Here is a 19,285-nt window from a genome sequence, read left to right on the forward strand (position 1 = left end):
CCTATCCGTAGTAGGTTAACCTGTACTAAATTATCAACCCTAAATAAAAATGGATGTTTCATAAAAATAAGAGACAGTGAATACTAGAGGAGCAGACGTGGTGTAATGCTGGGTGAAACGGAGGGGATCTACCACATATGCTCTGGGTGAGTGAGACGTGACTCCCAGGTGGAAAGAACATGCACTGACTAGTAGGTAGCAACCACATTGGACCCCCCATCACACGAAAATTAAGCTGTGGGTTGCAACAATATTGGACCACAACCCCCCCCCCAAAAAAAAGAAGGGGGGGAACAAAGAAAAATTGTGGCATTTTATACTAATCAATAGAAATAATATACAAGGCGAGGGGGGTAAATGAGAGCGACGAGATATATAGTGAATAAAAAGTGAAAGGAAGTGATTAGGAAAATGGGAATGGGAGAGCAATGAATGGAGGATGGCGAAAAACAAAAGGCAAGCAAAGGCATGAGTTGGCCCCCCATGCCCTGCCCCGCCTCCTCCCTTCACTCATTCAATCCCTCTGTCTCCATAATATGCATTTCTTAATTTCGCTCTTTCTTTTCACTTCACAAGGCCAGCCCAGCGAGGGACAGCTTTCCTGATGTCACCTATTATGTAACATTATTAACTCAATTTTGACGTTGTGAGCTTTATAACATGTAACCTCATTCATATGATTCCCCCCCCCCCAAAGTTCAGACCATTTGTCACGTTCCAATTTTAATTTGTTTGATTTAAGACGTGTTTGGGTAACCCCATAATCATTTTTTAGAAACACTTTTTCACAAATCGAGACAAATTTCTTTACATATTTACTTCCTATACTATGAAAACACTTTTGAAACTATAATTTTGTTCTTATCCAAATACCCCATTAGCTAAAATTAATTGGTACCACATTAATTGCAGAGTCATTCTAACAGGTTTATTATTGTTTTTAACTAAACTATGAGACAAGAGAAAGAGGACGGAACTACTCCTCAAATTCTTAATATAAAAACTTAACTGGAGAGTTGAGCAAGATTTATTTTATAAGTTTATCAACTTTTTTTTATAAATTAACTTTATTGATACTCCCCTAAAAATAATTAAGTAGGATAGTGAGAAAATAAATTAATGAAAATGCTTATAGTGTTTTTTAAAAAAAAATCATATTAACTAATTTAACTAATATCTATAATCTATTTAAATTAATTAATGAGGTCTTATATTAACCGAATATTCACAATGAGAAATTGTCAGAAACACTCTTATACCGGAGAAAAAAAGTTAATCCGTGCAAGTTGGCATGAATATTTAAAGATCTGGAGGAAAACTATCACCTCATTGGTGGGCATACACATATTCGAAATTTCTTTTTTATCCCTCTGGAAAAATACTGACATTTAAATCCTCATATAGGGGGATTCCTTCCGGCGAAGATTTTCTTACGCCCAAAAATAAATATTAATTAATCTCTTAAATTGGAACTCAGCTCATATCATTAGGGGTGATAAAATGGGTCACTAGGCTAGACCCGTGGGTCCAAATAAAATATGTCCATATACTAGATAGTTTCAACTCATTACAGCCTATACACAGTACAGTTTATACATAGAATATACGAATTAATGTGACCTGTTCAATATAATAATAAGTGAATTAAATACAAACTCATTTTGGCTAAAGTAACACTTATTCGATATTAATTATTAAGATGAAGAGCAATTAACAGAGTGACTTCTTTAATTAGCAGGCTAATGAAGACGGCCTGTTTGTTTTTTTGGTCAGCATATGAAGACGGGTCGAGCGAGTACGAATAAAGGCCGCAATTCATAAACCCATAATAATAACATAACTTTTATTAATTACAAGCATGTTTACCAACAGAAGATAGCAGAAGGGATTAGTCTCTCACAACATGATAAATCAAGATTCGAATCCTCACTAAGAGAGATGTTCACATTCAGTACCCAACAATGTTTCGAATAGTATTGTCTCCAATAGAAAGAGACTTGTACTTTAGTGGGGAAAAAAGATATTACAAGCATGTTTGTAATATGTGCGTGTCTGTGTGTGGCCCCAACGGTAACCTTTATAAAAGACAAAAAAAAAAAAATATTGGTTTTCTTTATCGATCAAGTGTAACTTTTTTAATCTGTGGTGGGTACATGGATCAAACTGTCAATCGGAACAACTCAGGGGTGTGTTTGTATGTTAGCGTTGTTAGTATGCAGCTTATTCCTCTCACACAGTACTAATTAATTAATTAACAAAGGCTGCTTAATTAATATATACATGCAGGGTTTTAGTGAATCTCAAGGAAGCTTGCTTCTGTGGGTGGATTTCATTTTTTAAGAGAATCCCAAGACAATACAACCAACTAATCTATACTTAATTGTCATGATGCCTTCATTAATGGCACATTCCCACCCCCCCCCCTTTTCAATTTGACGACGAAAATTTAATTCTGCGTAGAGTATGCTAATTTAAGCCCAAAGAGAGCACCATTCACGTCAGGCTCCGTTGATCCAGATTCGAGCTGTATTTAATAAAAACAAAGCAATATACTTACAAGTCAAATTTATTATTAGCACGTACTAATGAGGTATAAAATTCTACGAATGGGTTTCGTAATTTGTAATATTGACATTTCAGATACTCGAAAAACTTAAGTTATTTATGTGAAAATCATTAAAATTAAATCACTGTTATCACCATCATAATATTCTTAATATTGTTATTATTACTTCTGTTTATAAATTTCATGATCTTAATTTTGATATGAAAATAGTCGTTCGAACATCTGTGTCGTGGGACTTTAAGAAATTAATATGAGCCAAGATTTAGAAAATGTCAACAATAATTTATTTCGTGAGCTTAAAAAAAAAAGTTAGCTTTACTGTTTTAAACGATGGATTTTAATTATAATGCTTAAAGTTGGGACGAGTTAAAGAAATTCAGTTTTCTTCTAATCAAACGAGTTTAAAGGTTTGAATATTCCTGATAAAAAAAGCATATTAAAAGAGCCATTCTTATAATTAAGCTTGACAATGTTTAATTTTGACTTGATAATTGCATAAAAAATAATGCCATCTCAAATATTCTTAATTTCTCTTGCCATAATTAATTAATGAAGCTCGGTAGGTGAAGCTGGGAAGCAAGGAGCTTGATTTCAAATTCAAATACAAGATTGAGGAGAACATCGAGGCAAGATTATAAAAGATGCTAAAAATCACAAAAGATGTACCTTGTATAGACATTAGACTTGTTATTATAATATCACGAGTGAGACATTAGATGAGATCCACTGTCGTATTTGCCGCCATGGAAATGTCTTAAAATATATGCACAGTCTCTTCAATATGTCAAAATCTCTCCTGGAATTAACACACACATATCACATATATATAATCGGTCGAATAACGTAACGTTCAAATATATAAAGTTATAAACTGAAGGGCGCGCCCGCCATGTTTAATGAAAATAAAGGAAGAATATTTATATGTGTGTGTGTGTTTGTGTATAGCTATATTTAAGAATGTGAGAAAGGCTAATTATAAAACAGGGGAGCCATGTGATGGTGAAACGTGACCGAGTAAGCAAAAGGCAGAAAATAACAATGCCCGTTGAACGTGTAAGTACATATGATATGCAAAGTTGCAAGCAGGGCATGAATAATGCAACTAAGCATCAAAGCTTTTCTACAAGACACGTACATGCACACACAAAGAAAGTCTAACCCTATTTATATTTATTTATATATACCACAGAAATCTGAATCGGTTCTGGGGGGTCAGTGCAGTACACATTAGTGTGTCTTGAGAATTAAGAAAGAGACATGTCGTCTTCTATGCCTGGAATTAATTTGACAGGCCCTCGAGGCTGTGGCAGAAGGCAACGGATAACTATGAAAAATAAAAGTGACGAGGGAGTGAAAGAGATGTGCGTGAGGGACAGATAACTTGAACTTTTTTTGTTTTTTGGGTTTTTCTTTATATAAATAAATAAATATATATATATGGTTGATTAATGAGATGAAAGTGTGGAGGGTGATTACATTTTGTTGGGGAGCTCGGATCTCAAAGAGTGAAAAGAGACTTTAATTTGAGGCACGAGGGAGGAAGAAGTGGGAAGGAATGTGAACTTTGAGATTTGCAGACAAAAATAAACACTGACAATGAAATCTTGTGGTATAAGTGTTTGTTACATAGTTGGCCATGAGAGGGAATTGAAACTGATGCAAAAGTGGTGGGGAGGAAAAAGTTTGAATTTTAGAGAGGAGCGAAAAAGATAAATAGAACAAATAAAGTGTTGGAATTTTGAGCCCTAAAAGTCTCTTTTGGAAATTTTGTGCTTGAAGAAGCTTACTGAATCCAAGAAAAACTGGCATCCTAAGTTGAATTTGAAGCTACGAGAGTTACGTTTCTGGTCTATCTCGTGGTCCAATTCAACGTTCAAAATCATACTTCCACCATTTAATTTTACTAACTGCTGCCCGTTGGTCTTCCAAAATCATGATTTGTGGTCAAACGCCTAGGAAAAAATCTGGGGATCTTAAGAAGTTTTGTGTTTGATGAAGGGGATCTCGTGGAACTATTGGTCTAAGTTTTCATCACTGTCCCTCGTAAAGACCCCCCAACATATTTTGAGAGAAGTACACTTGGCTCTTGTTAAATTAACTGCTATGGGAAGGGCACTTTTTTTTTTTTAATTTTTTAATTGAAGAACTTTAGACGGGGGGGAAATATAAGAAAAGAGAAAAGGTTAGCCACTTGAGGAGGAAGAGTAGATGTGAAGGATGGAAGACAGAATCATTCGGAGCAGTGAATATCGTAGATGGTTCCCATTTGTGAGTAAATAGAAAAATCAAGATTTTATCAGTTAGGTTGTAGCCAGAATAATTGCGCATGTTGGAGCCCCAACCACGACCCAATCAATAATACAATCGAAAACCCAGTTCCAAATATATACACATATATATATTTTGACACCTAATTAATATAAGTATATAAATCATCACATTTCTATATATTATGTGCACACATCGCATGGAATCCTATGCGAGCGAACAACAACACATTAATTGACCTTCTCACATGTATATATATCTACATATTTTAGGAGGTAGGATTTCAGTGAAGAATATAACGTAGCTGATCCATAATATATAGTAAATATTATAGTTTTGAAGATTATTAATTAAGCTAACAGGAAGGGTCCAGAAATTAAAGCTGTTGAAGGGGCGAGAGTGAGGGATACACTTAAAGAATGATGAAACGAAGAGGCAACGAGCTGGCCAAGCGATCAGCACATAAAAAGCAGCACGGCATATGATTCGATGGAACTCAATACATATATATCACCTTTGCTTGTATATAAGGAAGCGACAGTGTTAGGAGGAGAGTGTATTATATATGGTACGGTGCGATGGATGGGAGGAAGAAATAAAACGGAAATAAAAAAGCGAAGGGATTATGGATCAGACAGTGTTCCCAAGACAGAGCCATACGCACAAAATATAAAGAAAATTGAGGAACAACGCCTAGACGAGGGGCATCTTCCATCGCTGAATCCTAATAATAAAAACCGAACCACGTTGGACCGACTTTATCCCTCTTCTTGCATCCCACACATACCCCAAACTTATCCTCTCTTCTTCATCTCCCCATTCAAATGCCCTCTATATAATATACTCTGCTAATAACAAGTTACCATTATTATTCGTGGTCTGGTTATTATTTGGAAAATATATGGAAGTAATATCTATATATATATATATATATATAGAGAGAGAGAGAGAGAGAGAGAGAGAGCGAGTCGGCCGGGGCTCAAGTCCCCAACCCCAACGTCCCTATTTGAGAGAGGAGAGACATAAAAAAGGAGACAGAGGAAGGACCTTACATGTGCCATGATTGGTGTTGCATGTATGTATATCTACGCACCATATGTCTATTGGGAGGGCCTCCCCCTTTTGAAAGTTACACTCACACACACACACACACACACACACAGACTACTCTGCCTCGCCCCCCACTGTCTCTTAGCTCTGTATTGTGTCTTTAGCTTTTGATCACTCTCCTTCCACTTGTACATTTTTACCATTTATATACCTCTGCCTTCTTAAAATGAAAACTACTCAAAATATTAACATTCTGAATAATTAAGTTGGGATCAGCAGATCACACCGATTCATTCTGCTGGGCTTTTTTTTTTTTTTTTTTTTTTTAAAAAAAGAGATTAGTTGGTGATTTAATCAGCACATGGTTTATTTAATTTGTAGGGGGATGAGGCTGGCCAGTTGCTGTTGTGAAGTGAGTGAAGCAGGTAGTGGTGATGCTCGTAGTTATAATTAGAGCTTTAATTACTCCGATTAACACGAAATGAGTACGTGGTTTATTGGAACCCAATGTTGGCACAGACCGTCTCTACTGAATTTTAGTAGTTCGGAGGAGGCAAGTTTAAAAGTTTTCCAGGCACCAAAAGTACGTCTCTTTTTCCCAAAAAAGACAATATTTTGCCTTTCTATTTCCACATTTATTTTTTTTATCGTTTCTTTCCCTTTATTCCGTCTCCTTTTTCAGCACCAGAATAAAATATAAGCTTTATGTTCCTTTGGCCTGAGGGAATTGGATTCTTCCCTTTTCCATTTGAGATTTGTTTTAGTAATTATAATGATTCAAAATGTCTCTCCCCCCTTTTTATTCTTAACGCAAGTTTCCTAGCAACTATATTTAATATTTTAATATTTCGTTTTAATAGAAAATCATAATATAAAGAATGGGATGAGAAAAAAAAATGCAATTTCTAGTAACGAGATGATGTTACCTCTGCTTTAATTAATTTTCTATTTACTCCTCTTGAGGTTAATTATTATTAAAATTGGATGGTACAACAACCCATGTGTTGTGGAAGATTTAAAGCGAACTGTATTTGTCCAAAGTTCATCAGAAATATATAATGCAACTCTCTATTGACTTAATTAACTTCAATGGTAGTCGGCAACGAAATTAATTTCAATGCTGTATTTACAAAGCATGAAAATATTATTATGTGTAAAAATAGATACAGTTAAAAATATTAATTAATTTAATACTCAGGAAATTATTTTTCTAAAAATGTGTAATTATTTATTTTTGTTTGGCCAGGAGTTTTAATTATTTAACTAACCAGATCTTCTGTGTTGAGTGATAGACTGGAAATTAAAGATGGACTGATCCTTCCAAAACATGCCATTCCATTTAAATTCCACACTACAACTCATATCTTACCTAACCCTTGTAATCTGAGCAATGTTTAGGTGAACAATATAAATTAATTTTGAGCCTTATCATGCTTACAAACTACTATGTTCTAAACGAAACAAATTAAATTTTAGTTAAAGAAAGAAATGGCTTCCAGTAAGAAAAAAAGGATTAAGTGCATGTGCAGTGTCCTCACAGCCACATGATGTATCATGGTTAAAGTGAGCACTATAGCAACAAATTTAACCATTTTGTTGCATAAAAAATATATTTTCGAATATCTTTTTTTTTTACCAGCTATTTTCGAATATCGTTTATTTTATTTCAAAGGTAATTTTGTTATGCCTGGCTGTAACCTGCAGGACAATTATAATACACAAGATTACAAATATATGGATATATAGCATACTTGGCAAGCTTTAGCTTTTTTGTTGTCTTTTTGACAGCTATAATATATACCCAGATCACCCTGATTAAAATATTATATTGCTGCGGTTAAATAGCGGCAACCTTCACAATATCGTTCTTGTTTTTTTTCGCCAATGAAATACAATTTTGCTCTTTAATTTCCTTTAAAATATCTTAACATAATTGTCTTTTTTTTTTGGGCAGAAAGTTCAACGATACCATTCTATATTTGGAAATATATTTTAAAAAACATATTAATTTTTAGAAGAAATGTTCCCTCATTAAGTAGAAATATAATTTTTCTATGACATCATCAATAATAGATTTCTGAACATGAATTTATCATAATTTGTTTTGGCAATGTAATTACTCATAAAATAAAAGAACGTGAATTTATATGATTGTCTCTTGGTTCAGCGCTGTTCTTACCGCGTCTGAATATTTATTTTATAATAAAAAATTGTCTTTTTGGGTTAATCAAAGTTTGTTAGGGTATTTGCTGCGAAAAAGCAAGGATATTTTAAATATGGATACGTGGTTGATTATTGACAACAGTATAATGGAGAACATTGCATAGTTAGCGCCTTTTTTTTGGCGGGTGCGGGAAAGGGGAAAAAGGAGGGAAAGGGAAAAGGAGGGAGAGAGGCCAAAAAGCGGAAGGATGTGACTTCAGGATTTCAGAATGAGACGGAGGCCTTCAGCGGTCGCCGTATGTCAGCCCTGTACACGTGTCACCCCGGGATCATCCCTTTCCCCTCTCTCCTCTCTTCCCATTTACCTTTTTGCCCCTTCCCCCTACTGTATTAGTCTCGTTTCTCATACAGAGCCACTTATATCACATTTTCCCGCAAAATACAATACGATCTTTCGGCCAACGGCACAATACGATGAAGATCCATATCCGAGCCGATAATTGAGACAAGATATATACATACAAGATTATATGTATGTATTTGCCACCGATGAGATATCGGTATACACTCCTGTATTTTTATTATATCCATCAACGTTGTTTTTGGAATATCACAATTTCTTCTTAATCGGTTTTTACAAGATTATTAGTTTAATCTGCTAGTTTACGAATATTATTGAAGAGCATGGGTTCTTTACTTTTTGAAAAATTACATGTAAAATGCATTTTTTTTGTATAATAATAATAATGAAAAATGTATTTAAACCAGACGCAAACTGGTAATTTCCCATCCTCGATCTCTACAGCATTTACCTCCACGTTCTTGTAATTCTGAATTCTCGATTTGTAACTGGACAGACCCTTCTCTCTCCTCCTTTTACCCTAAGGCTCCCGTCTTCCTACATAAGGTCTTCCCCTCGGCTGTCTTTTCAGCGCCACTTTGAAACAGCGCGCCACAGCGAGGCAAATACTTAAAGGAACTGCCGCTCCTGCTTCTGCTTCGTCCTCCGCTCACACTGTGTTCTTGTTCTTCTTCTTCTCAATCCAACAGATTTCCATTCCCCCTCCCTGATCTCTCATCAGAGATCTCTGCATCTACACCTATTGTCCGTGATAGATTCGCTCTGTTGCGTCTGAAAAGCTCCGTTATCTTTGATAGATCTTTTTTAATTGAACCGATAGAAGGAGAGATTTTGAGCTCCGGCAATGGCACCCAGTTTCGATTGCGTTTCAAGTCTTCTTTGCACAGAAGACAACATCATATTCGATGATAACGATTACGAGAGTACGGTGGGGATGCCCGATAATTCGTGGCGTCAAACATCCCATCGACTCCACAATCCAAGCCTTTTCTTTGATGATTCAACTGGGTGGCCATTGCAGAGTGATGAGTGTTTGGCGATAATGGTGGAAAAAGAATGCCAGCATATGCCTGCTGGCGATTACCTGAATAAGCTACGGACTGGGGTTTTGGACTCTGGGGCTAGGAAGGAGGCCATTGATTGGATTGAAAAGGTGGGTTCCAGGTCCTCACCGGGTCTGGCTTTGTTTTTCCTTCAAGCATGGCCATTTTGTGTTTTTGCCCATGTCCATATTGCTGTGGATTGATTCATTCATTCTGAAATGAGTGTTTCTTAAATCTTAACGCCCATTATGAAATGGACTTAAACCGGGATGAAAGATTTACTTTCTGCCTACGGAAGCTTTTCATTGCAACAGATTTGTTCTCCATTCTGTGTTTCATGGTGATATCATCATTAAATTTGAGCTGTTTGGATGAAATTTATGGATTTTCCTTATATTTCAAGGTAGATTGGATAGATTCTGATAGTTTGCTTGACTCTGTTATCCGATTGTTCTTCAATGTGGCCTAATTGACTAAGAATTGTGCCTGTTGCATAGGTTCGTGCGCATTTCCGTTTTGGACCTCTCTGTGCATATCTATCCATAAACTACATGGATCGCTTCCTGTCTCTATATGAATTACCAGTAAGTCGAGAAATAAAAACAAAAGAACCGCTTTTTTTCTTTATCACGATCGTCACTGGTCCTGATCTACTCTTTCCACACGTAGAAGGGAAAATCTTGGTCAATGCAATTGCTGGCTGTAGCATGCTTATCTCTCGCAGCCAAACTAGAGGAGAATGAAGTCCCCCTGTGTGTTGATTTGCAGGTGGGAACCATTTTTGTGATGCATGGTGATTGATAAGCCAGTATCTTGCTCTTACTTGGATTAGATGATCCTTGTTTTTGCCGCAGGTGGCTGAATCAAAATTTATATTTGAAGCCAGAACAATCAAGAGAATGGAGCTTCTCATACTTAGTACTCTTAAGTGGAGAATGCAAGCTATCAGCCCTTTCTCCTTCATAGACCACTTCCTAAACAAGATCAATGAAGATCAAACTCCACTAAGATCTTCTGCATCAACATCTATCCAACTTATATTGAATATTGTGAGAGGTATCATCCCGTCTCCCTCTCAAACTCTTTGTGTTGCAAATGGGCTATCCCTATTCTTAGTGCTGCAATTATCAGTATATGCAATAACTAATGATGACCACATGGTGGCTGGAAACTAAATGCAGGGATCGACTCATTGGAATTCAAGCCATCAGAAATAGCAGCAGCAGTGGCAATATTTATTGCGGGGGAAGCCCAAGCAGCTGACGCAGAGAAAGCTGTCTCTGTTCTTGCTCAACACGTAGAGAAGGTAAAGCTGCTGCTGCAGATAGTGGTGGTCAAATAACAAAAGAAAGTGAATGTTAAATGAAATGAAATGATGGTTTCTCCCTTTCAGCCTTATCAATTCAGAGTTGTTTTCTTGTAATTAATTGGTAATCAGAATTCGAATTCTTCCATGGCAGGAGAGAGTCCTGAAGTGTTTTGAAGTGGTCCAAGAGTTGTCATCAAACAGCAGCACCAGCAGTTCTTCTGGTGCCTCTGTTCCTCGTAGCCCGATTGGGGTGCTGGATGCAGCATGCTTGAGCTATAAAAGTGATGAAATAGACGGTTCATGTTCAAGTTCTTCACATAATAATAGTCCAGATGCTAAAAGGAGAAAGCTAAACAAAACCTGAGGAACTGATCTATAATAGTGTTGCTTTTCTTAAATGGGGATCTTGTGTGTTTTTTGGAAAGTGATTCTCCCCTCTGAAGGAAAAGCAAACAACGACGCGGAAAGAAATGAATAGTAAAAGAAAGAGGAAAAAAAAAGAGAAAAAAAAAACTGAGCATGAAGAAAGTTACGTAAAATAAAAACAGTGGCTCATGGGATTGAAGTTGCAAGATAAGAGGAATAGACGAATCAGTGAATTGAGATGGTCCATGCACTTGCATGTAGGTGAGCACGCCGGTGGCTGTTAAATATTTAGACCTCTTAACAGCTAGAAACATGCGGAAGTGAAGGAGCCACAAGAAGGGGTATAAATAAGAGTTTTGTCTGTGTAAGTACAGTTTGTTCTAGGTGCTAGTATTTCCGTTTAATATTTATTCATATTTAAAGCGGACGAGGAGGGGAAAATATAAAGTGAAGAAGAAGAAGGAATCGAAGCAGAGGGCTCCTATTGTAGTATGAGCCTGAGGGGGGATATATTTTGGAGATGTTTTATTAACTTATTTTTTTTGTTATGATCGATCGATATAATGCTATATGTCATTATTCTTATTTTATTCGTTCTCCAAATGGGTGTCAGAGTCTTACAGGAAAATTTAAACCCCCATTTAAGTTTAATCAGTGTCCCTCGACGACTTAACCGAAGGATGTGTGCCCGTGGTCAACAATTTGGTCTGGCTCTTTGACTGCCTGACTGACCCGTTGGACCAATAAGGGTTTTGGGTGGCTATTAAAAGAAAGAAAACAGATGTGTTTTCCACGTGGGCTGACTGATTGGGTCAGGACAAAATATAAAAAAAAGCTGATTTAAGTCCACGTTGATAACGGCCTCGTACGCCTTGAATTGGATCTACTTTTTAGCGGTTTTCTTTTTTATTTTTATTTTTTTAAAAAAAATCCCTCTGCTTTAGCCCACAGGCCATGGCGGACACTCCGGTGTTGCTTAGAGTTTACACATCTCAAACAATTCCTTCTTATCACAAATGTAGGTAATGAATGAATAACCACGTCAGTCTTCACCATCGTCAAGGAAAAGAGCAAATTAGTTAAATTTATTTAATGTGTTCCAAAGACTGGGCTACCAGGGCCGAGCTCAACAGCGAGTTACTTTCTTGTAGAAATTCAAGAAGCAAATTTTGGGTAGCTGATTTGTGGGCCACGAAAACGAAGGCCGTTACCCTATAAAAGATGCTTGACGAATTTGGATAATTACCCTCGCACATCACAAGCCTAGTCTTGGTGTCCTACCGAGTAGTGCCCTATCTCGGTATTCTCTAGCTCTTCCAGTGTTGAAAGGAATTGGATAATGATATACGTCAATTTATTAACAAGAAAAAAAAAATTTCTTGAAAATTGCTAAATAACAAATTAGTATGGGCAAATTTTAAAATTCTAATTCAAACCTCTTGGATTATTTTGAAATTTTTAAGTCCTTTGAAATTGTGTAAATGCTTTTTACTATTTTTTTTCATTAGTACTCCTACCTAGTTTTCGGACGCTGGCAACCCCATTAGTGGTCGGTCATTGGAGTTATGGTGACTACTCTTTCTTATATATTGATTATTTTTTTTTTAGTTATTGACTATATTTATTTTTAGAATTTTGATAATTACTCTAGTTTAGCTATGACTAATCTAATATTACGATTAACTACTTTCATTTTGAAAAATTTGATAATTACTTTTATTTAACTATTAACTACTTTTATTCCAAAAATTTAAAAAATGCATTATGTATTGTTGTAAATCTAGTTATTACTTTTTTCTTAGTTATTTATTACTTTTGTTTAGTCAATAGCTGTATAAAAATAATCACTTCGAGTAAAACAATATTATCATTTCAAAATAGTACAAAAGCTCTGATTTTGAATTTTAAAATTCATCTATCTTAATTTGTTCTTTAGCATTTTTTAGGGTATTTTAGTTTTTTTTTAAAGAAATACTAATAACAAGTATCGGAAATGGCGGGGCAATTCAACAGGTGAGAGTTTTTACGGCCTGAAGAAGCTTGTAGTGCATAATGCATCATGTAGAAGCGATGGTAGTGCGACATATTAAGCATGTAGTCCTATGACAAATCTTGCGCTGAACTGGATTTCAATTGTGCTAATATATGTGTCAGGGAATTAGGGCATGTTTCACCGAGGAGAAACACGAGAAGATCTAGTCGCACCTACTTCTAATCTGCTATATGAAAGGTACCCACTCTTCCAAGTTTGACGAAAATGCGCACACAGCCAACCTCGAAGCTCCTCTTAGCTCTTGTATTCTTTCCCGCCTTCAATGTTCTTTATCGTTTATAATGAGTGGGCTAGACCTGCAAATAGTTTTCGGACTTGAATCTAACTTCTATAAGCTGTATAAACAAATGCTGATTTGCTTCGTAATCGCCTATTCCCAAAAAATCTAACCAGCACTATGGCCATGGGCCAAGACTATGGTTTCCATAAGCGTAAATGCGCTGCACCGGGCTTAGAAACTAGAAAGTCTTGTTCTGGAGATGGGGAACAATGGGGCCTGAAAGCCTAATAAACCAGAAAAAGAACCATACGGAAGGAATCAAAATAATCTGCGTTTGTCACAAGCTCAACCCTGGGTTTCATCTCATTCTCATGCCCCACAAGAACATCCAACTCTTTTTGGGCCTTTTGGAGTGAAGAGAAAACATCCAACTCTGTTACCTTCATATTATAGGCCCGTGTAATTGTAGGCAGGGCCTTCTCCCCTCAAGGGCTGAGCAGGACTTCATCTTCGGAGCCCATCACCTCAGGAAACTTGCAAACCCAAGACACCCGGTCAGGTCACCTTATCGGACACCAAACTCTTTGTTTAACACTTTGGGTTCCATAAAAGCGGCCCTTCTCATTTAGCTCAAATTGTGTTTCAAAAGGTTGACTCAGTTTGAAATTTTGGTTTCACAACAAAAAATAAAAAAGTTAAAAAAATTGGCTCGTCTCATAAGTCAAAAAGTCATGCGTACAAATCCTGTTGGTGATATGAGAGTGGTGTTGGTGTGCAATTTATAACTTCTGAACACTCTCTGAATTTAGAGACACATCTAAATGTAAACGTAAATGTTAAAAATTCTGAAAAAACAATCATCATAATTTTACAAGTCTGGTATATCAATCGACTAAAAAATAATTGAATTCAAATAATTGAGTACGTTTTCTCTGAGCTTTGCACAAATTAAGTGTCAGATTTAGCGCCCTTCTCCCCCACCCCACCCACCAAAAAAAAACCCTCTCAAACTCCGTACTTGTTTGAGAAATCAGATGGTAAATTCAGCAGTGTGAACGGATGACCAAAAGTAAAACGGTAAAATCTATGATTTAAAAAAAAAAAAAAAAAAGGAGTACCAAAACGGTAAAATCAGAAGAAGTGAAAACAGAAGAAAACACGCGGCAGCAGCCGAAAGAATCAGCGCAAAATAAGCACAAAAACCTAAAAAAGTGTGCATAAAACTCCAATAAAACACACGCCAGAAAGCAGTCGGTCAGGCATTTGCGACCGCAATAGCCGCGGATGGGCGGGCCCCGCAAACCCGCAGCACACGCGTCATCAGCCCACTGGCTCCGAGCTCCAACCCGAGGCACTAATAAAACCTAGGGGGATTGGTGGGGCCGTGGGGCCGTACAAGAAGCGCGTGCTAGGTGCATGGGTCTAGCCCATTTAACAATAGTTTGACCCTAATCCCTCTCATCGAACCCCGAGCCGAAGCGTGCGCCGATGCATGCGTGAGATCCCGACGGTGATGCGGTGCGTATCGATGCAGATACCCCGCTCATCATTTGTTCCTCTCGCCACGTGTGCGACGCTTCCTGTTCGTCTGATTCCCATCCCGCGGCCATCACACCGCCACGTGTGAAGGCGTGGGTACAAGTTAAAAAGATAAAGACGGCGTGTCTGACTTTTATTTTTGTTTCAGTTTGATTTTTTTTTTTTTCCCAACTGCACACTGCTGCTTGTCACTGTGCCGGGATTTTGTGGTCGGACATCGCAAGATTTTCTTCTTTATTTTAATAGGTGTCAAGGAATTGGTGTATTTGGTGGCCTTGCTCATATTTTTTTTAATCATTATTTTCCGTGATTTAATAATGTCAGGGAAAACAAGAGCACATTATTATATTTGAAAGCGTACGGACTTTCACATCACAGCGTTTTAAGTACATCAAATTACTGTTTTAGCCCCCTCGGCGTGCTTCTTTATTGCTGCTCCTCATTATTATTGTTTGGCTTGTCACTTTTTCAGGTTCCATCCACCACCTTATTAACTTTGACATAACTAGAATCTTCAGGCAAGGGACCAAATTGGTATATGGGATAAAACACATGTCGATTTTAATAATTTTCAATTAAGCGTACAATATAGATTAGTCGGTTGTTCAGAGCATTTTCACACTGGATTACATACGTGTGAGGGTGAAAGCTTGAAGCTGTTGATGAGTTCTAAATACAGTGACTCGGCTTGAATTGATTTTGGTGTAAATAATTAGACTACATAATTATGAATAATGAAATTGGGGCCATCAGTATTATCACATTATTTCCACATAAAATTCATATTATTGATAACCCATAAATAATATGATTTAACGCTGAGTAGATAAACTCTTAGAAGTCACGTGTTTAATTTGTTGTTAATGAGCTTTAGAAATTTAAAATTATTGGTTCGTTGTGACACTATATATGTATGATCCTAGCTTTTATGATTGCTACTGTTGGCAATAACAAAAAAGTAGTTTTGCTACTGAGGTAGGCTTCACAAATAATTAAATATAAATTAAGTGGATGTTTTGTTTAACCGAATTTTGCGTGGATTGATTATTGATAACTTGCCAAACAATTGGAGTTGTACTCTTCTTCGTTTTGCTTTCTTTGTGGGTGTGCAGAACTGATCCTTGCCTCGCAGCAGTAATTAACAATAACGCGTTGAATACCAATAAAAGTTGGTTCAGTTAGTAAAGAGTTGATTCATAACCCATGAGGTCGTGAGTTTGAATCCCGCTGCTGATATAAGGATCTTGTTAGTAGGCGATTTGTAACTAACTAAGTACCTCTGTAATTGCTCTTTGAGCTTAGAGGCATGTCCTGTCCCTGGTAAGCTCCCGGAATCTAACTCACCTAAACTTTTTATTAAAAAAAAAAAATACTGAAGGGTCCTCGTCTTTCCTAGTCAGCCCTACTATTTTCTTCGCCGCGCATGGTGTAAATAACAGTCACTTGCACTCCATTCGCCCCCATCACAGCCTAGGCCAGCATAAACCTAACCAATAATAATGCTCATTTTTTGGGGTTTATCTCAAACTTTATTCAACACTTATTTTCCTCTTTGGACTCTGTTTGGTTATTGTCACTTTGCTCATCGGTAGCTCCACCCATTTTCACGTGCTTTGAATAAGATGCGTGACAAAACCCCAAAAATAATTAAAAAAAGGGGCCTGGATTATTGAAATTTAATGCGTGCATAGAAATAATTTCTGCACGGCGTAAATTAATTAATTCATTTCTTCCCTGATCTTCAGAGACGACCGTTTGGTTTGACGTCGCAACTTACGGTTGATGATCACCCTAATTACAACCCTACTCCTTAATCATGCCACTTGCCATTAATTAAATTCCTTCAAAAGCGCTCTGTGACAAAACACGCCATTGTCGTTCGGTTGGTCTTGGTCCTGAGAGATATAAAATAAAAAGCTGGCACTTTTGATATATGAGTCAACACAATAATTAGACTACTATTGCAGGTGGATGAATTTGACTTGGTAATACGGATTAAGAATAAATTATTAAACAAACAAGTCTAATTAATGAATCCCACTAGAAAGCGTGGCAACGGAGAACTCAACCATGTATACTGTAAATGCTAATATTGCTTTATTAGAAAACAAACAGTACCGAAACCAATCGATAATGGCGTGACTTCGTCCCAACACTTTATTTGAAATTATTCAATTACATATGCATGGAAGAAGGCAGTGGGGTGGTGAAGAAGGAAGACTTTGAAGGCTATGATATATATATATATATATATATGTATATGGATGATAGTTAGTGGAATTTTGCAGTGGTTACGTATTTGATTGCTAAGAAATGGCCACACGCTTCAACTCATCACGTTAATTACGACTCGTTGTTCATTAGCCATCACTACTTCCCCCAACATAATGTGTTCCACTATATGTTTGTTTGCCAAACACTTTGTTGTTAATATTATAGCCCTTTTATATGATCGTCCCACATTACACCGCCATTCTCATTTCTATTCTTCTCACGTGTGATTCTCAATTACCCCACCATAATGCCGATATCTACTTCTTTACCTTGTGGAATGTAATTTTACTCCTGAGTAATAATTTGTTCGACTTTTGTTGGCTTATTAGATTTTTCTTTTCCCAGCCTGGCGGACTTTTAGTTCACAATATAATGCAATTTTGGGTGCGTGGTGCTGCACAAAGCATCTGAGAACACATAGTGGATGTTCATACAGTTGAACACACACACATATGGTGCTACTATTTGTGGGTTGACTTTTATGTATATATATGTATATTTTATGCGAGGACTCTTAGGTCTCGTTTGGTGCAAATTTAAAATGAGATATTGAGATTAGGATTGCAATTAAAAAAAATTATTAAAATAGCATATAGTATGAGTAATTGCTTGTTATATGGGATTAAAAAAACTCATAGAAGTGGGATTGGGAAATACCACTTCCTCTCATGGTATTTCTCAATCTCACATATTAACTAATTCTTTGCAACAAGTAATCTCGCATGTTAAATATTCTTTTAGTAGATTTTCTGATCTCATCTCAATCCCAATTTTGATCCATAATTTTCAATACTTCCTACCAAACAATACCTTTAATTATGTGTATATGAATCCAGTGAATTTGGTGCTGAAATGATTAGAAACGAACCACCCCACCACCACTGCCCCGCTCTTGTATATGTTCAGATACATTTAATTATGAAAAAAAAGAGAGGCTATATGACTGTGGAGAAAATGGAGAAGAAGTTATCGATGAATATATATATATATATATATATATATATATATGGGAGTAATTCAAAGAGTTACTCGTGGTGGAATACATCTGTGTTGCTTTATACAGCACATCTTTAAGATTAGCTTGTTAAGGCTCCTTCCTCTTCTTTTCTTCCCCACTAAGCCACATTCGTATATATATAATCGAGCACTTTCACCCGCATGCCCAACATATTCCCATTATTTCCTTTAATTCTCAAGCAACGTTTCATTTTTATTCATCAATCACAACACGCCTTTAATTCCCTTCTATTACAAATCTTTTCTTTTCAGTCTTAGTATATTTACTAAAATAACATTCAGTATATATATGTGTTCTTAAAATCGAAACCATGCCTGTCTTGTCTTGAGTTGCTGATGAGAACTTTTTTTTTTTGCTAGAGCATAGGTATCCTTCTATTGGAGGCAATCTTATTCAAGGCACTCTCAGACGCTAAATATGGGCACCTCTTTCAGCGGGCATTCGAAAATTACTTCCTCACGTTGTGAGGAATTAGCTCCTTCCATTAGGCTCTCAACCCTCTTTGGTTAATGAAAACGTTTTTACATGTGAGCAAAATCTCTCTTTCGCAAATTAAACAAAACGTTAAATAATTGCGCATTGCTTCGAAAAAGAAATGTGCCAGAATAAAAAGATTTTGGACGGAATAAAAGTCTAGGATGGGCGTAATATGTACAAGTCATAAATTATGTAGATTATGTTCGACTTCGCTTAACACGCATAAGAAAAGCGTGTCCTTATAATACAGTATGCACAAAAACATTAATCTGATTTTTCGAATATCAGATCCAATTATACCTGATACACTTCTTTAAAAATAAGCCACCTGATCTCATCATATTTTGAACGTAACCATGATTTTGTTTGAATATAAAAATAATTTAAATTTCATCATGCAATATTCTGTCCACTCATAAACATCGGGTCCATATGACTAATTTACAAACATTAAGAAAATTAATCAACTTACTTAATTTAAACAAGTAACAACTGTATGTTTCTCTAAAATGACCTTTTAATCATTACCATACTTAATGAAAACCTCTTACCCTTATAAATATATATAATTAAATATG

General features: G+C 36.4%; 1 protein-coding gene across 2 annotated transcripts; it reads left to right on the forward strand.

The window, feature by feature from the left end:
* The first annotated feature begins 9,027 nt into the window (after positions 1-9,027).
* LOC114716517 (cyclin-D4-1-like) lies at positions 9,028-11,249 on the forward strand. 2 transcript variants are annotated; one of them, XM_028901514.1, is made up of 6 exons: positions 9,028-9,561; positions 9,949-10,035; positions 10,121-10,219; positions 10,306-10,507; positions 10,633-10,757; positions 10,912-11,249. In XM_028901514.1, the coding sequence occupies exons 1-6, from the start codon at positions 9,253-9,255 to the stop codon at positions 11,122-11,124; spliced, it is 1,035 nt and encodes a 344-aa protein (XP_028757347.1). In that variant the 5' UTR covers positions 9,028-9,252; the 3' UTR covers positions 11,125-11,249. The 2 variants fall into 2 exon arrangements, with proteins under 2 accessions (XP_028757347.1, XP_028757348.1); XM_028901515.1 differs by having other exon boundaries at positions 10,124-10,219.
* Positions 11,250-19,285: the final 8,036 nt, after the last annotated feature.

This window comes from Neltuma alba, unplaced genomic scaffold (assembly GCF_004799145.2).
Source record: "Neltuma alba isolate B1F8T4 unplaced genomic scaffold, ASM479914v2 tig00011677_pilon, whole genome shotgun sequence".
NCBI lineage: Eukaryota > Viridiplantae > Streptophyta > Magnoliopsida > Fabales > Fabaceae > Neltuma > Neltuma alba.